At 38.0% G+C, this 27,549-nt stretch overlaps 1 protein-coding gene across 1 annotated transcript in view; it reads right to left on the bottom strand.

Moving 5' to 3' along the window:
- Positions 1–27,549, bottom strand: part of CCDC178 (coiled-coil domain containing 178) — a gene marked incomplete at its 5' end in the record, with an annotated part of 479,198 nt that overhangs the window by 337,007 nt on the left and 114,642 nt on the right. The window contains 2 exons of the mRNA XM_036885068.2: positions 19,904–20,040; positions 20,183–20,278. Coding sequence (XP_036740963.2) covers positions 19,904–20,040; positions 20,183–20,278 — 233 coding nt within the window. The remainder of the gene's footprint in view (positions 1–19,903; positions 20,041–20,182; positions 20,279–27,549) is intronic.

Below are 27,549 nucleotides of genomic sequence, written 5' to 3'. Positions count from 1 at the left end.
CTACCACCATGTCGCGCCCAGAACACTGGACGGAGCTCTTTATATAGAGTCAACAGCCATGTATTGCCTGCAGGTGTGCAGTGAGCTAGTCAACCAGGGCCAGGTGAGAATCCTGGCCACAGGAAATCTCATTTTATCCACAGGCACTAATAGAATAAGTAAGCTGGAATGCAAGATGTTGGTTGTCAGAGAGCAGATTTTTAAAATTGAGATCAGGAGGTAACTCTGTTATTGGAAATGCCAAGATGTAGGGTAAAACTGTGAGAAATGGTGGCTGATGTGAAAGAGAAGAAAACATTGCTGGAACTGTGGGGGGTCTAAAAACTGAGATTCCCAGTCTTGCATGTACTGAATAAAGACCAAATTCAGGTTGTGACTGCCTCGTAAAGGGAGAAAATAGAATGGGATGGGTGATTTATTTGTATTATGATAATTATTTTTAAAAAGGTCTTAAGTAGAATAACACTGGTGAGTAGTTAATTCTGAATGGTGCATATGCCATTTTCTCCTTTACTATCTGAAAAATGTAAAAATAAAAGCAAAATGTTCATTCAACATTCATTCAAAAGTTTGCTGTTAAGTGCTGTAAAAAATATACTATTCTCTTATGAAGTAAATTAAATTAATAGGCTGGTAAGATATAGCTAAATGAGTATGAAAAACACAGTATCCTGTGGATCATTCTAAATATTCCAGGCAATGTAACATCTTGAATAAATTCTAATTACTGTCTGGATAAAGTGAAGGTTCTTGTGGCCTGGATTCTCACCTGGCCCTGGTCGGCTAGCTCACTACACACATGTGGGCAATACGTTACTATTGACTCTATATAAAGAGCTCCACCCAGTGCTCAAGGCCACATGGTTGCAGAAGAGCAGAGATAAGACTGGAGTGGTGGCAGCGCTGAGTACAGAGGCTGAGACAGCTGCAGGGCCAGAGAGGCCCAGAGGCAGAGACTGGCCTGCTGCCTGCAGACCCTCTCTGAGCAGACAGGATTCCAGTGACTGGCCTTCCACCATGGGGATACAGTTGGGTATAAACCCTTTCACCCCAAGAACATTCCATTGTCATTTTTCAGTTTCACTGAACCCATAGTGAACTTGCCCAGAGCTGAAATCCACTGGCAAGACACTATCTCTCCAAATAAGTTACTATCCTGTTAATTCTTGATGAACACACTTTATAAAATATACCAGTCTGTCTTTATGATGTCCAATAGTTTTCCTGCCCATTTCCCTTGGTTATCAACCCAGCTTTGGATCACTGCAGTTACAATGGCATTGTCTTGTTTAAGTATAGTAGAGCAGTACAAGTATATATTCAGAATATTTTACAGAGCTTGAATGTAAAAAAATGGCTATACAGAAATTCATACAATTTAGTCAACTTCAAGCAAACTAAATCCAAATTAATCAATTTCAAATCATCTTAAGTTCATTTTTCTTGATTTAGTGCTGAAGCCTGCCTATCATGTGAAAAAGCAATCAGGTGAAACTGTTGGCTTGAGTCAAACATCCCAAACATAAGGGGTCCATTTCTAACAGGTGCTGGCTTATTCGAAAGACATAATTATCAAACTGACCACTGCTATTGTGAGGTCAGCAGTCCTAAGTATCATCACCAAAAGGTCTTGCAAAATATCTGTATGGACAGAGTACTGAACAAATATGGCATGTGTATTTAATGGAGCCCTTTTTAATTTGAACTATATATGAACATTAGATCATAAACTGAATTATGTAACTAACTCAAATGGTGTAACAGTTGGGAGAGGCACTGAAAGGCATAATGGTATCTTAGTATACGTAAGTCTGAATTTGGAGACATTTCATGGGGGTAATCACTAGATGTATAAGTGTCAGTGATTCACTTTAAAAACGTATTTATTATTTTTAGACTTAAGAAAAAAGGAAGCTGGGATTAAGGGGAAGGTGATCCAGGTAAGAGGTAGAATAACAAAGAAAAAATAAAGTAACTAGTAAGAGAAACATGGATCTTGTGAGAAGAGCAATGGCTAACACAAAATACAGAGATAAGGAATTAAATAAGCAAGAAGCTTTTGACATTTTTTGAAGTAGTTAGTAAAACTGCATCCACCAGCAGCAATGTGTTGGAAATAGGAACCAAGACTTGCTAATGAAGGACAAGGGGCAGTGATGCTCAGTGGAAAGAGTGTAAATTTTGGAGTCAGACAGACCTACACTCAAACCTGACTGCTCCTTACGTAACTGGGGGGATGGTTTTGTACACAATTACCTTATCTGTAAAATCTACTTCATAATACCTACCATGAAGATTGACATAAAGATAAAATAAATTGAGGTTAATATATACATTGTGCTTATACATTATACATTATAAAAATACTTATTAAATTATTTGTATGTGTTATGTGCTTATACACTGAATAACACATACAAATGATTTAATAAGTATTTTAGTTAATTAAAAACTGTATAACAGTATGGATCTTTACAGTGTTGTCTGGATTAATGAGATGGAAGATAATGAGTGGAAAGAAGACAAATATAAAAAAGGCAAATAGCCTTTAATACTGCTTAGGAGCACAAAGAGGCATCACAGATACATGGAACATCAGAACACAGAACAGAGGAAACAGGAGCACAGAGATACTGAAGCAAAGGAAGAAGTAAGGATAACAAACTTTTATATCAGCTCTTACCAGTTCATTATGTCGTTGATTTTAACACCTGTTGAGAATAACCTGTTCATGAGTAGACATGCATGCAAACACACACACATGATGCCTGCAAGTGAAGAGCTCAGCTGAGAAGAAACAACGAATTAGCAAGCAAACAGTGCAGTACATCACGGGAAAAGGGCTGGGAGAGAAGCATATGAAACCAGAGAAGGTTGGTTAAATGGATATTTTCGAGCACTGATTATCTATCAAGTGCTATGCTAGGCAACTGGGATACAAAGATAAGCTAAAAAAAGGTTTCCAATTTATACTCTAATGGAGGAAAAAAATACATGAAAAACCAATTTGTATGCAATCTTAAGTACAATAAGGGAGGAATCATAGTTAAAGCACTTACTACCACCCTGGTCTGTGGATGGGGAAGTAAGTTACTAACAGGAGGAGCATCTGGGAAGAATTAATGTCTGAGCTATTGTATGAATGATGAGTTAATCATGTTTAAAAAAAAAAAACAAGCCAGAAGAAGATGAGAGGGAGACGTGTGGGACAGAAAGTAAGGGAATTTCAATCAGAGGAATATCAGACACAAAGACTGAAGCTTAAAACAATATGAGTTTGGGTACGTTTGCACTTTAATAGGCTAGAACATAAAGATCATGGAAGGGGGTGGTCCAAAGGAGTGTGAAGTTGTGTAGGTGACAGACTACAAAGCGTATAATCTATCAGTCTGGGATTTGGACTTTATCCTCTAACTGGTAGGGAACTTCTGAAACTTTTTTAGCTGCTGAAAGTAAACAGCACTGCACTATTTGTAGATAATTTACACCTGCTGTATATGCTGGATCTGAGAGCTCAAACTTGGAGTTAGACCAGTTGAAGGCCTGTTTAATATTCCAATTAACAGACAATGAGAGCCTGGTTTATTTAATCAGTAATTGAAACAGACAGAAAGGAAAGTACACACTAGAGAAACATTTAAAAGACAATAAAAATTGGTAAGTGAGTAGAGGGATATAGGATGATTCCTGGATCAAGTAACTTGGTGGATAATGGTGTCAAGATGTGATGTTGGGGGATAAAGTAAATAGTCAAAACGATACTACCAGGAAGCGGAAAGATATTAAAAAGTAAAGAAAAACATGTGCTGCATTCTAAAATAACAATAGGTAAAATTTTGAGATAGGGAATAAACATCAAGGATGTAAACAGGCTGTGGTTAGAACCCTGGTTAGAATCTATCAGGGCACAGGCAGTGAGAAATGAGTCTCTCTAGGATGCCTAGAGAGCATGAGAGAGGTAAGGCCGAACCAGTAGGGGAGGCACTGAACCTCACCAAAGTGCAGCATCAGAGAGGGCCTTGACACAGACGCTGCAGTCAACGGGGGAGTAAGAGGCATGTGAAGAGATGGTGCACTGTCCAGCAGATTTAGAAAGGGAGGATGCTTTGCTTTTTTTTTAACTTAAGTAAATTTTGGTAACATGGGAATTCCAGAAGCCAGACTGCTTGTGACACTAAGTGATTAACAGTCAAGCAAATATTGCTAATAATCTAGCAAATACTGCTAAGTATGTGAAAATTTTAATGAGAATGGAAAGGAAATACTGTATGATTGCCAAAGATACAAGCAGAATGAAGGCAAGGTTTTCATTTATGTTGGAAGAGGATTAATGATGAATATAGGCTGAAGGAAAACAGTGATGAATGAAGATGTCAAAAATAGAAGTGGTAAGAATAAAATGACACCCTGAACAGGGCAAAAGAGGCTGAAACTTAGAGCACAGATAGAGGTGTTGGCCTTGAACAGGAAGTACCATTTACCCCTTGAATTTAAGAGGCAGGAAAACTGAGTGCAGATACTTGTCACTGCAGAATACACTCATTTGACAAGTACACACCTTCAAATCTCTTTCCAATATGAGCAAGCTAAAGTGTAAATACAATATAAGTTTTCTCACTGAGTTTATCTTGTTTGGGATTTACCATCATGCCTGAATCTAAGGATTCATGCTTTAAATAATTACAGACTTCTGTTTGCCATTATCTCTTTGAACACCGCTTCCCCATTCTCTCCTTTATTTCTCATTCTAGCCCCATAAGTCTTAACAATTCTCCCATGTTTTTTGTCTCTTTTTGTCTCTGTGCTGCATTCTGGTTCCTCTTCATGTTTTCAAGTGCACCAATCCTTTTTTTTTCTCAGCTGTATGTGCTATTCAATTTTTGACTGAAATGAATCCAGATTATGAGAAGATGGAAGAGTAGAGAGCCCAAATCCATCTTCTCCTACCTACATATCAACTCTACACTGACACACAGAGCATTTCACCCTGTAGATCATAGAGGGAAGTGAACACTTTCCATACAGTGGGGAACAGAAAGATCGTAATTTAAAAAGCCCAAAACAAGGACAGACAGTGACAGGTAACTGCAGGAACATATGCCCAGCACAGCAAGGGCAGAAGTGGGGGAGAGAGATTGCTCAGATCCGGGTGTGGACTCCCTGCCCTGAGGCACAGGAAGACACCTTCCACTTTAAAGTGCCACGAGACTATAGTGACAGAGCCTGTTTCAGAACTAAATATCCACTGCTTGGCAAGGAAACTGATGGAGGCTATCCAGATCAGTGGGGCCGGCCAGCACCACTGTGTGAGCTTCTCCTGCAATCTCAGCGTGGCTGAGAGCAAGATCTAGGGGCACACACTGATCTCAGACACAGCGGCCTCAGACGTGGTCTTGGCAGCCTAAGCCCCTCTTCGCCCAGACACCTGCAGGAGACCCAGCAGTCCTGCCTTGCTGCCCACTGTCTCCCAGCAGCTGAGCCATGAGCAGGCCCCGAAAGTTCCCCAGCTCACAGGGAAGGGAGCAAGTGTGCAGGCCACTGCTACCGAGGCAGCACCCCAGAGTGCCATGGGGAACACGCGTGTGGGGCCTGACTCCCGGCAGTGAACTGGACCCAGCAGCGCTCACACGGGAATTCCCTGGAGTAGTCCAGAGTGCACGGGCCGAGGGGACGTGCACGGTACTCTGCGATGCCAGTGGGACCCAGCAGGCTCCCAACACAGGAACTCCCCAGAGCAGCCCCAACCCTCCCAGAGTGCACACAGGGTACACGGGGATGAGGCCCAGGGGAGTCAGCTGGCACAGGTCCAGGAGTTACCTGGAGTGTGCCGCCGACCAGCCACTGGCCCTCCATTCTCCCCACTGCCAGCGCAAAACCCACAGGCATCCACCCAGGAGCCCCTCCAATGGGCCCCCAAGGCCACACTCCTGAGACTACACCCTGTGAGCCCCAGCCCTTACTCAACCTCCAGCTCATCAAAATTCACAAGGCACATGAGTCTACAGAGGGGACTCACCCATGCAAGGCCAACTTAAAGACTGGGGGAGCAAGCCCTTTCTAATTCATAGAACCAAGCACAGAAAGTCATCCCAAATGAGGAGACAGAAGACTATGCTCCAGACAAGAGAACAAGAAACAACCCAAGGAAAACAACCCAAATGAAATGGAGTGAACCAATCTACAAGGTAGAGTTTTAAAGCAAATGGTTACAGAGATGCTCCCTGGAGTTGAGAAAACAATAGTGGAACTCAAGATGGACTTCAACAAAAAGACAGAAAGTCTAAAAACAGAAGCAATCAGACATGAAGAATTCAATTGGTGAAACAACTACAGACAGAATGAACAGCAGACTAGAGGATGCAGAGCTGACCAGGGCAATGGAAAGCACCCAGGTTGAACAGCAGAAGAAAGAATTAGAAGAAATGAGAATATTGTAAAAGAGGCTTGGGAAACATCAAATGTCCTAACATCTGCATTATAAGAGTCCCAGAAAAAGAGGAGTGAAAGGAGTAGAAAATTAGAAAAGATAATAGTTGGAAACTTTCCCTATTTTTCCTGAGGAAGGAAACAATCTACCAGGTCCAGGAAGCACAGAAAGCTCAAAACAAGATGAACCCAAGGAGATCCACACCAAAACACACTGTAATCAAAATGTCAAAGATCAAAGAAGAGAGAGAGCCTTAAGAACAGCAATGGAAAAACAACAAATTATATGTAAGAGAAACCCCATAATGTTATCTGCGGATTCTTCTGCAGAAACTCTACAGGCTAGAAGGGAATGGGATGATAAATTCAAAGTGCTGAACAGATAAAAACCTCCAACCAAAAATACTCTACCCAGCAAGGTTACCAGTAAGAATGGAAGGAGAGATAGAGTTTCACAGATAATCATAAGTTAAAAGACTTCACAACTACTAACCAGCCTTTCGAGAAATGCTAACAGGACTTCTTTAAGAGGAAAAAAAAAAACCCTAAGTAGAAGTAAGAAATTTAAGAAAAAGAAAAAAATTCCACTAGTAAAGCAAACATAGAGCATATTACTTAAAAGTTACTGTGAAGGTCCAAAAGACAAAAGAAGCAAAATCAATTGCATCTAAACATTAGTTAAGGGAACCACTTAATAAAAAGGTGTAAAAGATGTTACTATATACATAAAACATGGAGGAGGAGAAGTAAGAAATATAGAGAATGCATTCAAACTTAAGTTTTCATCAGCTGTATTGATTGCTATATTCATAGGATTTCATATGAGAACCCTATGGTAACCACAACCCAAAAACTTATAGGATAGGATAAACAAAAAACAAAGAGAAGGAACCCAACCATAACATTACAGAAAGGCATAAAACACAAGAGAGGAGAGCAAGACAGGAAGAAAGGGTCAAAGAACAACAAAAACAACTAGGAAACATTTAACAAAATGGCAGTTAGGTACTTAAATATCAATAATTACTTTAAATGTGAATGGCCTAAATGCTCAAATCAAAAGACATAAGGTAACGGAACAGATTAAAAAACAACACCCATCTATTTGCTGCCTGCAAGAGACCCCCTTCAGACCTAAAGACACATATGCACTGAGATTGAGGGGATGAAAACAGACATACCATGCAAACAGAGATGACAAAAGCTGTAGTTGCAGTACTTGTATCAAACAAAATAGACTACAAAACAAAGAAAGTAACAGACAGAGAAGGGCATTACATAATGATAAAGGGATCATTCCACCAAAGGATATAACAATCATGAACATCTCTGCACCCAACAGAGGAGCACCTAGAAATATAAAACAAACACTAACAGGCCTAAAGGGGAAAACAGACAACAGAAAAGATCTTTCAGATAGAAAATTAAAAAGGTAACATGGCATTAGACAAGATGGACTTAACAGACATATACAGAATATGTGACCCCAAAGAAACAGAATACACTTTTCTCATGTATGCACGGAATGTTCTCCAAAACAAATCACACATTAGGACACAAGTCTCCACAAATTTAAGAAGACAGAAATTGCATCAAGAATCTTCTCAGACCACAGTGGTATGAAACTAGAGAATCAATTACAAGGAAAAAACTGGGAAAGAAACAAATATGTGGAAACTAAACAACATGCTTCTAAATAATTAATGGATCAAGGAACACATCAAAGAGGAAATCAAACAATACATGGAGACAAATGAAAACAGAAACACAATGGTTCAAAATATATGGGATGCCACAAAAGTGATTCTAACTGGGAAGTACACAGCAATACACGTCTACCTCAAGAAACAAGAATAATCCCACATAAACAATCTAAATTCACAACTAAAGAAACTAGTAAAAGAAGAACAAATGAAACCCACAGTTAGTTGGAGGGGCATAATAAAGATCAGGGTAGAAGTAAATAAAATACAGAATAATGCAATTGAGAAAAATCAGTGAAACAAAGAACTGGTTCTTTGAGAAGTTAAAATAGACAAACCCCTAGCCAGACTTACCAAGGAAAAAGAGGCAAGACACAAATGAACAAAATCATAAATGAAAAGAAGTTACAACTGACACCACAGAAATACAAAGAATTATTAGAGAATGCTATGAAAAATTACATGCCAATTAACTGAACAACCTAGAGGAAGTGGACGAGGCCTAGAAAAGTACAACCTTCTGAGATGGACCCAGGAAGAAACAGAAAATCTGAACAGACCAATTACCAGTAACTAAATTGAACTGGTAATCAAAAAACTCTCAACAAACAAAATTCTAGAACCAGATGGTTTTATAGCTGAATTCTACCAAACATTTGAAAGAGAGCTAACATCCATCCTTAAAGCATTCCAAAAAGTAGAAGAGGAGGGAATACTTCCAAACTCATTCTATGAGGCCAATATCACTCTAATACCAAAACCAAAGACACTACAAAAAAAAGAAAATTATAGACCAATATTGCTGATGAACATAGATGTAAGAATCTTCAACAAAATATTAGCAAACCAAATTCAAAAGTACATCAAGAAGATCATTCATTGTGACCAAATGGGATTTATTCCAGGGATGAAAGGATAATGCAATATTCATAAATCAATCAATGTGATATACCACATTAACAAATAAAAGGGAAAAATCATATGATCATCTCAATAGGTGTTGAAAAAGCATTTGACACAAATCATCCATTCATGATAAAAACTTTCAACAAAATGGGAATGCAAGGTATATATCTCAACATACTAAAGGCCATATACAATGAAAACACAGCTAACATCATACTCAATAGCAAAAAGTTGAAAACTTTCTCTCTCAGATCAGGAACAAGACAAGGATGCCCACTCTCATCACTTTTATTAACATAGTACTGGAGGTCCTAACCATGGCAATCAGACAAGATAAAGGGATAAAAAGCATCCAAATTGGGAAGGAATAAGTTAAATTACCACTATTTGAAGATGACATGATATACACAGAAAACCCTAAAGTCTCCACCAATACATTATTAGAATAATTGGATTCAATAAAGTCAAAGGATAAAAAAATCAATATACGTAAATCTGTTGCATTCTTATATACTAACAACAAACTAGCAGAAAGTGAAATAAAGAAAACAATTCCACTGACAACTGCATCAAAAAGAATAAAACACCTAGGAATAAACCTAACCAAGGAGGTGAAAGACCTGTACTCTGAAAACTTTAAGACACTCATGAGAGAAGTTAAAGAAGACACAAGTGGAAATCTATCTCACACTCATGGCTAGAAATAATTCATATTATCAAAATGGCTATCCTGACCAAAGCAATTTATAGACTCAATGCAATGCCTATCAAAATACCAATGGCATTTTTCAATGAACTAGAGCAAATAATCCTAAAATTTATATGGAACCATAAAAGACCCCAAATGGTCAAAACAATTCTGAGAAAGAATAACAAAGCTGCAGGTATTATACTTCCTGGTTTCAAGCTATATTGCAAAGCTACAGTGACTAAAACAATGGGACTGGCACAAGAAAAAACACATAGATCAAGGGAACAGAATAGAGAACCCAGATAGAAATCCATGCATATATGGTCAATTAATATACAATAAAGGGGCCATGAATACACAATGGAAAAAGACAGTCTTTTTAAAAAATGGTGTTGGGAAAACTGGACAGCTGTATGTAAGAGAAAGAAACTGGATTACTGTCTAAATACCCAAAAAATAAACTTGAAATGGATTAAAGACCTAAATGTAAGACATGAAACCATAAAACTCTTACAAGAAAACATAGGCAAGAGTCTCATGAACTTCAGTATGAGAGATGTCTTTCTGGATATGTCTCCCCAGGCAAGGGAAACAAAATAAAAAATAAACAGGTGTGAGTACATCAAACTAAAAATCTTCTGCATAGCAAAGGAAGCCCTCAACAAGTAAAAGGACAACCTACCTTTTGGGAGAATATATCTGCAAATAATGTATCCAATAAGGGCTATTCAAAGTATATAAAGAACTCATACAACTCAACACCAAAAACCCAAAGAGTCTAATTAAAAATGGGCAAAGGACCTGAAGAGACATTTTTCCAAAGAAGACATACAGATGGCCAACAGGCACATGAAAAGATGCTCCACATCGCTGATCATCAAGGAAATGCAAATCTAAACTACAATGAGATATCATGTCACACCAGTCAGAATAGCCATCATCCAAAAGACAAGAAATAACAAGTGTTGACAAGGAACTGGAGAAAGGGAACTTCCTACTCTGTTGGTCGAATATAAAATGGTACAGCCACTGTGGAAAGCAGTATGGAGTTTCCCCAAAAAACTAAGCATAGAAATACCATATGACCCAGCAATTCCTTCACTTCTGGGAACTTAATGGAAGGAAAAAAAGTCACTAATTCAAAAATATATATGCATACTTATGTTCATTGTAACATTATTTGCAATAGCAAAGATATGGAAGCAACCTATGTGCCCATCAACAGGTGAATGTACAAAGAAGATGTGGTATATATACACAATGGAGTATTACTCAGCCATAAAATTCTTGCTTGATGTGATGACATGGATGGACCTTGAGGGTTATGTTAAGTGAACTAAGACAAAGACAAATGCCAAATACCAAAATGGATTTCCCTTATATGTGGAATCTAAAAACAAACAAAAAGAGATAGACCCATAAATATTGATAATAAATTGTTGGTAAACATAGGGAGGGGGTTTGGAGAATGTGTGAAACTGAACAATCTGTGAAGGGGAACTGGACAGGGGATGTTCTTGCTAGTTTTTCCCTCACCATGCCCCAGGCTTTAGACAGACACACTTTCTCGTTTCTGCCTTTGCTTGTAGGTTTATTTTTTCTGCTCTTCCCAATTAAATGCTTTTACTTTATCCAGCCCCATAACTTGCACATATCCATGTCCCATTGTCTATGTTCGAAGATACTAAAACTTAATTCCTCTGTTTACTAAATTCAGCAAGGCCATTGCTCCATCCATATTTTCAGGGCAGCCATGACCAGCTTGGAATTTAGCATGCAGGTTGTTCACTTACTCTCTGTGCATTGGGCCCTGGATTTCCTTTACTTTCCTGTAAGTACACTACATTTAAATGATGCATGCCCTATTTATACTCCATTTATAAGTGTTTTGTAGCAAAAGACCTTTCACACTATTATCAACACTACAGGAAATGTAAATTCTTATCACTTTTCTGTTTATATTCTCTCTTTAGACATATCATCCAGTCCCACTGTTTAAAATGATTCAAAATCTGTGCCCCATATTATCATCTCTGTGCACTAGACCTATGTATCTAATTTTTACTGATTGCCATTTGAAAAGCTAATAGGAATCTGAAATGTAATATGGCCCAGAGAGACATACTTCTATCTTCTCTGAACTCCCCTTATACCTTCCTCAAGCCCTTGTCACATCAGCAAGCAGCCTAGTCATTTTTCGTTTCCTCACACCTTATATCCTACCTATCAGAAGATCTCATTGGCACTCCCTCCAAAGTTTATCTGAAAATCAGCTATTACCATTTTTCTACTGCAAAAAACTTAATCTATTTCATCATTATAATTTTTTGAATTACCAAATAAGCTGTCATTCTTGTATGCACCAAAGTCCATTCTTCACTAAGCTGCCCAACAGGTTTTTCTAAACTGTAAGATGCTTTAAATGGATTAAATGCTTTGACCCATATGTCTTCATCATAGCCCACTTAGGCCTTGTGGTGTCTGAGCCCTGTCTGCATTGCCAGCGTTTGCCTCCCTGAATTACCTTTCTCAAGAAACACTTGCCTCCATTTTGTTTCTATAACATACATAAAATTTTATCTATCACAGAGCTTTTGCATGTTCTGTCCTTTTGCTTTATATGTTCTTCCCCAGACCCACTCAGGGCTGACACATCACCTTCATTCAGGTCCCAACTCAAAGGTTACCTTCTTAGAGACGGTGTCTCTGATGAATGTCCTTACCAAAGCAGAGCCCCCAGTCTGTCCCTAGACCTGTCACTTTCTGGCACATTATTCAGCCTTATGTTCCTCACAAGAGTTGCAGTAAGAATATTTTAAAGATTTATTTATTATTTCACATATCTATTTAGGAGAATGTAAATTTAAGTGATATCTCCAGTACCTGAAACAGTATTTCACAGAAAGTAGGTACTCAGGACACACATCACACACATACACGTACTTTTTAAGGCAAATTAGTATGTATTTTAAGTTGTGAAATTAATATGTATAGGAAAAAATACTTAAATTCAAATAGAAAGTAAACTTTTGCAGTTTAAATGCTTTCCATGTTGCAAAATTTGCCTGTTGATTGATGTGACTATGGAGAAATTTACTGAACTGCTCATATCTTATAAAAGTTACTTAACATTTTGTTAAACTTTGCATCTGTACACAGAGGAGACCCTTATATCTTTCTTGATATTTTTATGGAGAAATTTTGCTATTTTATTTAACACAAAATTGTGATAACTATCTTCATTACACACTGATGTTAATAATTAAATTACATGTAATATACACCCTTTGTGCTGGTGTCTTCAGTTACCACTGCTGTTATACACAGCACATTCTCCCAGTCATTCCCCTCACTGAGGTTAATCCTTTAGGTAAGGGCTTTTAGATGGTAACCGCTCTCGAAACTTTCTAGCCTGGCATTGTCCTTAAGTGGGTGCAGGACATCAGCCTGCCAGCTGCCTTGCTTCAGCTCTGGGACAACACCCCAGAGTGCTCTGGGGAGCGGTGGGTGAGAGGTCTACCTGCTGCTGTGACTGTTCTCCCTTGGTGAGTTATCAGGCTTTTGTTTACTTTTTCCCTCAAAGCTCTTCATGCTTTCTCTTTATGACACTCTCTAATACCAGTGATATGCACCATGAGGTGAAATCATTCAGTTCCTTTTGGGTCTTTTTGTGTGTGTTTTAGTTAATGCTGAAAGCTCTCACCTGGTTTTTCATATGTACTAATCTTACTACATTCTTTTGTTCTTACCTCCTGGGACATCTCAATCATCTTTCAATGATTATTAATTGATTTTTCCATGTTTTCATCTCTTTTTCTCTTTTCTGTGTTTATACTTATTTCCCTAAACTTTAACTTTTATTTTCAGCTATGTTTATTTTCTTCTATGATTTATGTCATCTACTTTTTACTTCAATAAAAATGTATGATTTTGTATTTAGAATTTCAGATTGATTTTTACTCTAATGTGCATATTCTTGTTTTAAAATTCCTTTCCCATGTTCTGTGTTAGTATGTCAGATGTAAATTCATACTTATTAGTTCAGATTTTACTCATTCTGAAAATATATTTCTTTAATATTTACTATAAAGATACAGTAATTAACACAGTGGGGTATTAGCAAAAACTATTCTTTTGGTTTGTGATCTATTTGCTCTGTGAAAGCCAATGTCAGAAGAATGAGAAGACAAGCCATACACTGGGAGAAAATTATTTGTAAAACACAGCTGATAAAAGGGTGCTATCTAAAACTTACCACAAGCTGTGAAAACTCAACCGAAAGCAAACAAACAACCTGATTACAAGCTGGTCAGAGACTTGAAAGGATGCACCTCACCAAAGATGTACACTGGAAAATAAGCCCATGAAAGGGCGGGCCACATCCTGTGTTATCAGAGAAACACAAATCAAAATGAAGAATCACCATACGCCTGTTAGATCAGCTAAAATTCTGAACACCGACACCAGCAAATACTGGAGAGGATGTGGATTGGCAGGAATTCTCATGCACTGCTGGTGGGAATGCAGAATGGTGCAGCCTCTTTGGGAGACCATTTAGTGGTTCCCTACAACACTAAACATATTCTTATCATCCAATCCAGCAACTGTGTCCTGTGGAATTTACACAAAAGAGTTGAAGACTTTGTCCATAGAAAAACCTGCACCACAGGTGTTTATGGTGGCTTTACTTGTAACTGCCAAAACTTGTAAGCAGCCAAGATGCCCTTCAGAAAGTGATACATCCAGATATGGAATATTATTCAAAAAAGAAATGAGCTATCAAGCCATAAAGAGACATGGAGGAACCTTAAATGCATATCAGTAAGTGAAAGAATCTAATCTACAGAGGCAACACACTGTATTATTCAACTATATGATGACATTCTGCAAATGGTAAATTATGGAAATGATAAAAAGACCGTTTGGGCAGCATATGGGAGAATGAGTAGACAAAGCACAGAGGATTTTGGGAGGCAACAAAAATATTTTATAATGCCATTATGGTAGACAGTTGCTAATATACATTTGTCCAAACCCACAGAATGTACACCACCAAGTGTACCCTAATGTAAACTATAGACTCTGAGTGACACTGTAGTTTATACTGGAACAAACGTATCACATTGAAATGGGATGTTCACAGTAAGTAAAGCCGTGCATGTGCAGGGACAGGAGGCATATGGGAATTCTCTGTACTTTCCCCTTAATTTTGCTGTGAACATAACTGTTCTCAAAAAAATTAAGTGTTAATAACAACAATCACTTTGTAAACCATAAATACATACAATTTTTGTCAATTATACTTCAATAAAGCTACAAAAAGTTTTAAAAATAACAAATTTAATAAATGTCAATCGTATTTAGTGTTTTCTTAATAGAAGTTTCATATTTACATCTTTTTAGTTGAATTTAGGTTTCCTTCTCCAGTGAATGAGATTTTTTTTCCTTCCTATTTTTTAAGTAGTTTGTGTTTTTCATGGCCAAGGAAGCTGTTTCTGTTCATGGATAGTCCATAGGGGTCACTAATTATGTTTCTTGATTCTGCCCTATCACATCCTGGTAAGACTTTATACTGACACATAGCCTGTAATTATAATTTATCCCACAAAATTTCTCTCATAAAATTTCTAATTTCTGAGAAGCAAATGAAGTGATAAACATGAAAAGTTTGCTAGCCAGTTTAAAGTACTCTTACATTTAACATCTAACTTCTATCTACATGAACATCATTCCTCTATTTCAGACCATAAATCCAAGTGACATCCAGACACTTACACTTGAATCGTGCCATACACAATTCCAAAGCAAACATATCAACTGCTTTGCTTCAACCTTTCCTCTTTTCCTCCATATGTTTCTTATTTATTATCTGGTACCACCATCAAACCAGATATTCAAACCTTAACTTATCCAATTACTATTAAAGTAGTATTTTTAAAAGAAATCTCACCATACAGATTCTTCAGCAGATTTCCATTGTCTTCAGCATAATCCAATCCCCCTAAAATGATTCCTTACCTGACAGTTAGTTCCCTATCCTCAAAGTTTTGTCCCTGACTTCCTGCCACATAAAAACACATGTGAACTGCACACACTCACAGACACTCAAGCACACAGGCACATAAGTCAAGTCAAGCCCTTGCTCTAAGCTCTAGCCACAGAGCCAGAAGTGCCGCTGTACAAATCCGCTACAATCTCACCTGTGTCCTAAGAGAACTATTTTAATGGTAGGTCTACTATTCAGGATCATCATTTTTGGAGCAATATATGTCAAGAATATTTGAACATTCACTAAATATCAGTTAAATTGAAGTCAGATTAAACTGAAAAGAAAAGACCTAACTAAGGTGACGGCTCCTGAATCTGCATGCAGAAATTCAGACTTCAAATGCCAGCAGCCCTGGTGGTAGAACTTCAGGAAAGCTGCTTTGCCTCTCTGAATGCTAAGTCCTCCATTTCTTCCTTAGAAGCACACAAGAATTATTTAGAAAAAGCAGAATTCAAGCAAGGATGTGTAAATATTCTACTTATTGGTGAGCAAATAAATGAAATTTGAAATAATACTGAAAGTATATTTTTGCATTTATCAAGCTGGAAAAGACAATATACACAGTATTCAATGTTAGCACAGGTGCATAGCAGAACAAGTCTGTGCATCAGCTTCAATAAATGGTACAGTCTTCCTAGAAAGGTGTTTTAGAGAGAGATTAGGAATTTAAAAGTATTACATCCAATCTACTTCTATAAATCTACTTTAAGCTTTAAAAAGCAATGATGCTGGTACATATACACAATGGAATACTATTCAGTCATAAGAAAGAAACAAATCCTACCATTTGTAACAACATGGATGGAGCTACAGGGTATTATGCTCAGGGAAATAAGTCAGGCAGGGAAAGAGAAATCCCAAATGGTTTCCCTCATTTGTGGAGTATAACAACAAAGCAAAACTGAAGGAACAAAAAGGGGAATACAGTGTAGCTCAGAGAAGACAAGTAGGGACTCTGTGGCATCTTACTACACTAAGGGACAGTGACTGCAATGGGGTATGAGGGGGTGGAATTCAATAATAAGGGTGAATGTAATAACCACATTGTTTTTCTTGTGAAACCTTTATAAGAGTGTATATCAATGATTCCTTAATTTAAAAAAAATTTTTAAAGCAATAATGCTAAGAAAAATTTCTAAACAAAAAATTCACAGTATTTATAAGAAGTCATACAAATGAAAACAACCTAAATATAGATTATGACATGGTTAACATATAGACTTTCATACAGATATTTAAATGATGAGGTTGAAATCTGTACAACAGTATGACAAAAATTCCATTACATCAGGTTAGAAAAAAAGTCGGAACACAGGTTCACTAAAAATGAAAATCAGCAATATATTAATTGTGGCTACCTCTATGTATGGAAATGATTTTCATTTTTGTACTTTTTTTGTATTTTCTACAATAAATATGCATTATAATCAAAGAGCTAAAATGATCATACAAGATACTTCTGCTATGAAAGCACTGGAAATTTTGATAGAATGGGCCTTTGAGTATGTATCATAACTTAGGAAATGAAAAAAATATTGGGCATATCTAATAACACAAATTGAAAAGCAGAACTCTTCTCAAAAATATAAGGCTGCAAATGATTAACTCAACTTTATCCTATAACTCAAAGATTCTCTACAAATTATTTCCTGAAGAAAATGACTACCACAGAGTAAAAATAGACAAGAGCACAATGAATAAAGACAGGAAGCATGAAACAGAGAATAAGATGCAGAAGTAGATCACAAACTACATATACTCAAATTATTAGATGTAGATTATAAAATAACTACATACTATGTTAAAAAGTAAAAGATAAGCTTTAAGTAACTGTATCAAACAGGGAATCATAAAATGACTTGAAAGGTTTGGAAGAAAACAAATAAAATTTAGAAATGAATAATTATTTTTGCATCATTTATACCTAGCTATCTGTCTTGGAGAGTGAGACTTCCCAGTTAAAAACAAGAATGTTTGAACTGCTGTGATCATTGGATTTCTGATCATATCCCCAAGCCCTGCCTCTGACCTTTGCTTGTCTTCCTTGGTAACCTCACCAACACATGGCAGATCTGACTCACCTATACATCTCTTCATCACTTTCTTATTTTACTAATCTTTCACTAATTCTCTGTTCAGCACTGTGTGATCTGCTATTAAAATCATCCATCTAACTTTTAATTTCAAGCAAAAATTTGAGGGAAAATTAATCAAATGACATCTTAAGATGTAATCTGGACAAGCACAATGCATGGCCATGGAAATCCTTCCCTACATCTAGGCTACATTCCCACTGCAGGTGACAGATGGTATCAGTGTTCCCAATGATTGGCTGTCTCTCTAAGAGTATTAGACTTCCACCCTGTTGACTTCATGCTTGGCCATAGGACTTGCTCTGTTAATGGAGTGTAAGCAGAAGTAACATTCATCCTCTTTCTGTGGAACCAGCCAGAGCCCTCGAGTCATCTCACTAATGTACCTGTGATGTCACAGCAACATGCCCCAGGAAGGTCCTATCCTCTATCCTGGGTCTGAGATGGAGAGAGAGAATGAAGCAGAGACAGGACAGACACAGCTGAGCAGTAAAGCAAGTGATAAATACACCTGTGTGCACTTGCCCATCAGCACCGGGGGCTGCTCATCACCACGGGATAATCTAATAAGGCTAATAACGCTCACAAGGTCCTCCTTTCCTCCAGAGGGGCCTCCTCAGAGCTTGCCCAATTTGCAGATTTCCCCCCTCTGGTTCTCTTCCTCAAAAAAATACAATGTAGTAATATTAGCAACTATAATTTTAGGTTATCCTTTAGAAAACAATGTCTCTTTTGCTCTCTTTAAAAAGTAGGCTTAATTTATGGGTAAATTATACAAATGGCTTTATTCTCTCATTTCCAAGGACAAAACAATCAGACACTTCAGCAAACATCCTGCACAATGACCAAATATTAACACTGCCTCCCTCCCCCAGTCCTCCTGCCCTCCTGCAATGATGATGCACAGCACAGATGTGTCAGGCGCGGTGCGCAATGAAGATAATTCTGGGGTGAAGAAAATGTAGTCATGGCCTACATATACCCTCATGGATCTTCCCATCTTTTTGAGACAGACATCAGTCAAATATTTGCAAACACAAAACTGCAGATACAACAAGAGGTATGAAGGAGTTGTATCTGTGCCATGTGCACACATTGCAGAGGAATTGGATTTAACTGGGCAGTCAGTAAAAGCTTCCCAGAACTGATTCCTAAGACGAATCCTAAGGATAAACAGTAATTGACTTGACAGAAGGAAAAGGAAAAACATTAAAGGAGAAAAGAGCAAAATATACCATATGGGCTGGGGAAAAAAGGTGGCAAGTGGGAGAAACTAAACTAAGGCCACTGCACTTGAACCAAAAGTAAGAGTGGACCAGGTGTGATACGAGCAAAGGCAAGTACGCCTACCTGTTCAGGGGCCCTCTGAGACACATGACAGAGGGGTTTTTGTCATGACACCCCTGCTAAAATTAATGTAGGCATGGAGGGAAACTAATCATGCTTAAGGTAAAAACAAATAAAAACTACTGCTCCGACCACAGTGTGGTTACGGACTAGGAAGGGGGCTTGGTGATCGCACGTGATCGGTTCTGGAGTCGCTGTGAGTTCACGCGAGACATGATAGCTTGTACCTGGGCACTTGTGGAGTAGCAAAACAGATTGCAAAGATAATTAGTACGTGGAATGTTTAACATTGACTACGAGGGTTGAAACAGAAAGAGAAATCAAGAAGACTAGGTTTCTGAGCTAAGAAAACTAGTTTAGTATTTGTAGGAAGGAACTGAGGGTTGACCAAAGGAGATCACGAGCTTGATAAAACATAGTTTAAAGTATCTCTGAGAGTGAGAGAATATGTCAAAAGGAACTGATATGAGTGAGCATAAACTCCTTATAAGATCATTTTTTAATATTTTGCTATTTCTAAATGATTCAGACTGATTAAAGAGGAACATTTGCAACAGACATAAACAAAATGTAAGGTAACAATTAAACACATATACCACATACCACCCAGGAACACAAAATGAAAATGTTTATTATATTTAACATATTATATATGCTATATAAGAATAAAGATTATTTGAAGAATTACCTGTCATTGATAGAACCTGTTATGGTTTCAATGTCGATCCCAATTTTTCTATTTTCTTCCATCAATTGAGTATATGCTATTGAAATATCTGAAAAATCTTTTGCGACATTAGAAAGCTCAATATCCCATGCACTTTTCTTTAGGAAAAAAATAAAAGAATCATTTACATGTTTGTGTATCTTGAAAAAATTTTGTAATAATGAAATTACTTTAGTTGTATGAGTTCATACTGGGAACAGAGAACAGAGCTCTAGTGGGCAGCAGGGAAGGCCAACTTACTGCAGCATAAAAATCGTTAAGTGCTTCCAGATATGCCTTTTCGTGACCTTTTTTCTTCCAGACTAGGTTATCATAAAATCGTTTCAAATTATCCAGCTAAGAAAAAACAGACACAAGAAAAATAAATGAATTGTGAAGCTTTCCATTCTTTTGTAAAGAAATAGATTGTATTTCAAATTATGCAGCTAATATAATTTAATATTGATTGTAATGTATAACAGTATGAAATTATACCATACGGGTTGTTCATTTATGAAAACTGATGAAAGAGTCTAAATAAAATATAGCAAATCAGATATAACAGTACTCAAATGAATCATCAGGATAAAAGAATATTTAGTTATAAAAATTGATAATAGGGAATTTAAGCCATAATTCACCACATCAACAAATTAAAGGGAAGAAAAACATCAACATGGCCAACACTCCACCAACTAGCCATATGAAAAACTCACTATCTAGTTGTCATAATTTTTAAACTGTTACAAGGAAAAACTTCCCAAATATAACATAAGAGCAGAAATTATCAAAATAAACTATATGCCCACTGAACTCAAGAATGAGAACAGATTATCTTTTATCACCACTAATATTACTCATGTTTTGTGAAGGTTTAGCTAAAGGCAACTGGGTAATAAAACCAAATGTTATTACTATAATAGTCAATATGAACAGATATGTCTTCAACTTTAGAAGATATACTGAATACATAGGAAAATGAGATTATTTAAAACTATAATAAATGATTTTGGTAAAATAGATAGATATAACCATAAGGAAATTAATAGCATTATTTATAAGAGTAGTAATCTATAAGATTAATAGCATAATTTATAACAGTAAAAATTAAAAAATATAGTGACTACTTAAAAACTTTGGGCAAAAATATAAAATATTTGGGAATAAATTCAACACAAAGGGAGGACTTAATAAAGCAAACAGAAATTCTTATCTAAAAGCTTAAATCAAGACTCACAGAAAGATGACAATATGCATGCAAAGGCAGAATAGAGCATACAGTCAGTTATCCAAAAATTAATGTAACAAAAAGAAGTATTCCCTTTTGAACTGCATGAAGTAAGTTTGTATGGAAGGCATGTGAGACTAGCCAAGAGGTTTATGAAAAATAAGAACAATGTTTGGAATGTGTTACCACATCCTAAAACATCCTGTAATACCACTATATTAAAGTAGTATTTATTCTGGCATTGTGATAAAGACCAGAGGGAAAACTAGAGCTCATAAATAGGTTTGACCTATTATTTTTTAAAGTGGTACCTGAATTCACTGAGAAAAAAAATTTATTTCATTGAATGGAATTGGAATAACATAGAATCTCTATTTTTAAAAATATCAAGGTAGTCATACATTTAACACATCGTAACAAAAATAAATTTCAAATGAATAAAAATTTAAGTGCAAACACAAAACACTGTAAATTAATCAATGAGTTTATTGTACAATTGTGGCCCACCTTGCCAAGAAAACCAACAAGATCTGTTGATGTGTTTGACAACATATTTTACAAAAATTGTTTGGCCAAGGACACCATAAACAAGATTGAAGGAAAAATAAAACTGAAGATGTAAAATAAGAGGCCAATGCCCCAGGACACAGCCTATATGCAGGGCCTCAGTGGGCACTGCAGAGTCGGAACTCCTGAAAACTCTCCTCCATAAGTATAGTATAGTGAGAAAGCTGGCCAAAGAAATGTGAAAATCAGCCTTCTTAGAACTCTGGAAATTAACTAAAGGCTTGCAGCAACCTGGGGGGCACTTATTCAAAGAAAAACAGCCTAATCTTAGTAAGAGGTAGGAAGGAGCTTCATGGTTTTTTTTTTAACTTGTCCTAATCCCTCCCTCAAGGTTCACGGTCACTTTGAAGAAGAACATCACACAATCGTGGAGACGACCAGCAGTCAGGCTGCCACCAGAGGGAGCAGAAAAGGGCTGCGGCACTGCTTTGAAAGGCTCAGCTTCAGAAAACTGTCATTATTTGATGTATCTGGTGGTTTTTTGGAAGACTCCACTTGCAGGGATGTTCAAATTTGACTTGGTACAGAACTCAACCAGTACAAAAAGTCTTCCCAGAAAAAATTTTTTTCCAAGGCATGATTGTCAAAAAGAAACCAGAGGTGGGGCGGAAGATGGCGGCGTGAGTAGAGCAGCGGAAATCTCCTCCCAAAACAACATATATTTATGAAAATATAACAAAGACAACCCTTCCTAGAATAAAGACCAGAGGACACAGGACAATATCCAGACCACATCCACACCTGAGAGAACCCAGCGCCTCGCGAAGGGGGTAAGATACAAGCCCCGGCCCCGCGGGAGCCGAGCGCCCCTCCCCCCAGCTCCCGGCGGGAGAAGAGCAGGCAGAGCGGGAGGGAGACGGAGCCCAGGGCTGCCGAACACCCAGCCCCAGCCATCCGGGCCAGAGTGTAGGGCCCTCGATACTGGGAAAACAGGGCAGCAAGAACAGTGAGCAGGCACTGGAGGCTGGGCGACAGAGGACATAAGAAAAGCGCGCGACCATTTTTTTTTTTTGCTTTTTTGCTGCTTTGTTTTGGCGAGTGCTGTTTGGAAGTCTTAAAGGGACAGGGACCCCAATATTAGGGAAACAGGGCAGAAAGACCGGTGAGCAGAGGCCTGAGGCTGGCACCGGAGAATAAAGAAAAACGAACGACCACCTTTTTTTTTTAATTAAAAATTTTTTTTTTTTTTTAATTAAAAAAATTTTTTTTCTTGTTTTTTTTTGTGGTCGTTGTTTTGTTTTGGCGGGTGCTTTTTGGAAGTCTTAAAGGGGCAGGGCGGGCCACTTAATCCAGAGGTAGGGAATCCGGGACCTCTGGGCACCCTAACCCCTGGGCTGCAGGGAGCAGGGAGGCCCCTTACAGAGATAAATAGCCTCCCAGCAGCTCCTGCTCCAACGCGACTCCACCATTTTGGAGTAGCTGCCCGAGCCAGGCCACGCCCACAGCAACAGCGGAGATTAACTCCATAGCAGCCGGGCAGGAAGCAGAAACTCTGTCTGCGCGCAGCTGCGCAGCACAAGCCACTAGAGGCCGCTGTTCTCCCAGGAGAGGAGGGCCACAAACCAACAAGAAAGGAAGTCCTTCCAGCCGTCACTCGTCCCAGTTCTGCAGACTATTCCTATCACCATGAAAAGGCAAAGCTACAGGCAGACAAAGATCACAGAGACAACACCAGAGAAGGAGACAGACCTAACCAGTCTTCCTGACAAAGAATTCAAAATAAGAATCATAAACATGCTGACAGAGATGCAGAGAAATACGCAAGAAAAATGGGATGAAGTCCGGAAAGAGATCACAGATGCCAGAAAGGAGATCGCAGAAATGAAACAAACTCTGGAAGGGTTTATAAGCAGAATGGATAGAATGCAAGAGGCCATTGATGGAATTGAAATCAGAGAACAGGAACGCATGGAAGCTGACATAGAGAGAGACAAAAGGATCTCCAGGAATGAAACAATATTAAGAGAACTGTGTGACCAATCTAAAAGGAGCAATATCCGTATTATAGGGGTCCCAGAAGAAGAAGAGAGAGGCAAAGAGATGGAAAGTATCTTAGAAGAAATAATTGCTGAAAACTTCCCCACACTGGGGGAGGAAGTAATCAAACAGACCACGGAAATACACAGAACCCCCAACAGAAAGGATCCAAGAAGGGCAACAACAAGACACATAATAATTAAAATGGCAAAGATCAAGGACAAGGAAAGAGTGTTAAAGGCAGCTAGAGAGAAAAAGGTCACCTATAAAGGGAAACCCATCAGGCTAACGTCAGATTTCTCAACAGAAACCCTACAGGCCAGAAGAGAATGGCATGACATATTTAATACAATGAAACAGAAGGGCCTTGAACCAAGGATACTGTATCCAGCACGACTATCATTCAAATATGACGGTGGGATTAAACAATTCCCAGACAAACGAAAGCTGAGGGAATTTGCTTTCCACAAACCACCTCTACAGAACATCTTACAGGGACTGCTCTAGATGGGAGCACTCCTAGAAAGAGCACAGCACAAAACACCCAACATATGAAGAATCGAGGAGGAGGAACAAGAAGGGAGAGAAGAAAAGAATCTCCAGACAGTGTATATAACAGCTCAATAAGCGAGCTAAGTTAGGCAGTAAGATACTAAAGAGGCTAACCTTGAACCTTTGGTAACCACGAATTTAAAGCCTGCAATGGCAATAAGTACATATCTTTCAATAGTCACCCTAAATGTTAATGGGTTGAATGCACCAATCAAAAGACACAGAGTAACAGAATGGATAAAAAAGCAGGACCCATCTATATGCTGCTTACAAGAAACTCACCTCAAACCCAAAGACATGTACAGACTAAAAGTCAAGGGATGGAAAAACATATTTCAAGCAAACAACAGTGAGAAGAAAGCAGGGGTTGCAGTACTAATATCAGACAAAATAGACTTCAAAACAAAGAAAGTAACAAGAGATAAAGAAGGACACTACATAATGATAAAGGGCTCAGTCAAACAAGAGGATATAACCATTCTAAATATATATGCACCCAACACAGGAGCACCAGCATATGTGAAACAAATACTAACAGAACTAAAGGGGGATATAGACTGCAATGCATTCATTCTAGGAGACTTCAACACACCACTCACCCCAAAGGATAGATCCACTGGGCAGAAAATAAGTAAGGACACGGAAGCACTGAACAACACAGTAGAGCAGATGGACCTAATAGACATCTATAGAACTCTACATCCAAAAGCAGCGGGATATACATTCTTCTCAAGTGCACATGGAACATTCTCCAGAATAGACCACATACTAGGCCACAAAAAGAGCCTCAGAAAATTCCAAAAGATTGAAATCCTACCAACCAACTTTTCAGACCACAAAGGCATAAAACTAGAAATAAACTGTACAAAGAAAGCAAAGAGGCTCACGAACACATGGAGGCTTAACAACACGCTCCTAAATAATCAATGGATCAATGACCAAATCAAAATGGAGATCCAGCAATATATGGAAACAAATGACAACAACAACACTAAGCCCCAACTTCTGTGGGACACAGCAAAAGCAGTCTTAAGAGGAAAGTATATAGCAATCCAAGCATATTTAAAAAAGGAAGAGCAATCCCAAATGAATGGTCTAATGTCACAATTATGGAAATTGGAAAAAGAAGAACAGATGAGGCCTAAGGTCAGCAGAAGGAGGGACATAATAAAGATCAGAGAAGAAATAAATAAAATTGAGAAGAATAAAACAATAGCAAAAATCAATGAAACCAAGAGCTGGTTCTTCGAGAAAATAAACAAAATAGATAAGCCTCTAGCCAGACTTATTAAGAAGAAAAGAGAGTCAACACAAATCAACAGTATCAGAAACGAGAAAGGAAAAATCACGATGGACCCCACGGAAATGCAAAGAATTATTGGAGAATACTATGAAAACCTATATGCTAACAAGCTGGGAAACCTAGGAGAAATGGACAACTTCCTAGAAAAATATAACCTTCCAAGATTGACCCAGGAAGAAACAGAAAATCTAAACAGACCAATTACCAGCAATGAAATTGAAGAGGTAATCAAAAAACTACCAAAGAACAAAACCCCCGGGCCAGATGGATTTACCTCGGAATTTTATCAGACATACAGGGAAGACATAATACCCATTCTCCTTAAAGTCTTCCAAAAAATAGAGGAGGAGGGGATACTCCCAAACTCATTCTATGAAGCTAACATCACCCTAATACCAAAACCAGGCAAAGACCCCACCAAAAAAGAAAACTACAGACCAATATCAATGATGAACGTAGATGCAAAAATACTCAACAAAATATTAGCAAACCGAATTCAAAAATACATCAAAAGGATCATACACCATGACCAAGTGGGATTCATTCCAGGGATGCAAGGATGTTACAACATTCGAAAGTCCATCAACATCATCCACCACATCAACAAAAAGAAAGACAAAAACCACATGATCATCTCCATAGATGCTGAAAAAGCATTTGACAAAGTTCAACATCCATTCATGTTAAAAACTCTCAGCAAAATGGGAATAGAGGGCAAGTACCTCAACATAATAAAGGCCATCTATGATAAACCCACAGCCAACATTATATTGAACAGCGAGAAGCTGAAAGCATTTCCTCTGAGATCGGGAACTAGACAGGGATGCCCACTCTCTCCACTGTTATTTAACATAGTACTGGAGGTCCTAGCCACGGCAATCAGACAAAATAAAGAAATACAAGGAATCCAGATTGGTAAAGAAGAAGTTAAACTGTCACTATTTGCAGATGACATGATACTGTACATAAAAAACCCTAAAGACTCCACCCCAAAACTACTAGAACTGATATCGGAATACAGCAAAGTTGCAGGATACAAAATCAACACACAGAAATCTGTGGCTTTCCTATATACTAACAATGAACCAACAGAGAGAGAAATCAGGAAAACAACTCCATTCACAATTGCATCAAAAAAAATAAAATACCTAGGAATAAACCTAACCAAAGAAGTGAAAGACTTATACTCTGAAAACTACAAGTCACTCTTAAGAGAAATTAAAGGGGACACTAACAGATGGAAACTCATCCCATGCTCGTGGCTAGGAAGAATTAATATCGTTAAAATGGCCATCCTGCCCAAAGCAATATACAGATTTGATGCAATCCCTATGAAACTACCAGCAACATTCTTCAATGAACTGGAACAAATAATTCAAAAATTCATATGGAAACACCAAAGACCCCGAATAGCCAAAGCAATCCTGAGAAAGAAGAATAAAGTAGGGGGGATCTCACTCCCCAACTTCAAGCTCTACTATAAAGCCATAGTAATCAAGACAATTTGGTACTGGCACAAGAGCAGAGCCACAGACCAATGGAACAGACTAGAGAATCCAGACATTAACCCAGACATATATGGTCAATTAATATTTGATAAAGGAGCCATGGACATACAATGGCGAAATGACAGTCTCTTCAACAGGTGGTGCTGGCAAAACTGGACAGCTACATGTAGGAGAATGAAACTGGACCATTGTCTAACCCCATATACAAAAGTAAACTCAAAATGGATCAAAGACCTGAATGTAAGCCAGGAAACCATTAAACTCCTGGAAGAAAACATAGGCGAAAACCTCTTAGACATAAACATGAGTGACCTCTTCTTGAACATATCTCCCCGGGCAAGGAAAACAACAGCAAAAATGAGTAAGTGGGACTATATTAAGCTGAAAAGCTTCTGTACAGCAAAAGACACCATCAATAGAACAAGAAGGATCCCTACAGTATGGGAGAATATATTTGAAAATGACACATCCGATAAAGGCTTGACGTCCAGAA

Source organism: Manis pentadactyla, chromosome 6 (genome assembly GCF_030020395.1).
Source record: "Manis pentadactyla isolate mManPen7 chromosome 6, mManPen7.hap1, whole genome shotgun sequence".
In the NCBI taxonomy this organism is placed as follows: Eukaryota; Metazoa; Chordata; class Mammalia; order Pholidota; family Manidae; genus Manis; species Manis pentadactyla.
This window is presented reverse-complemented; position numbering and strand designations above follow the sequence as displayed.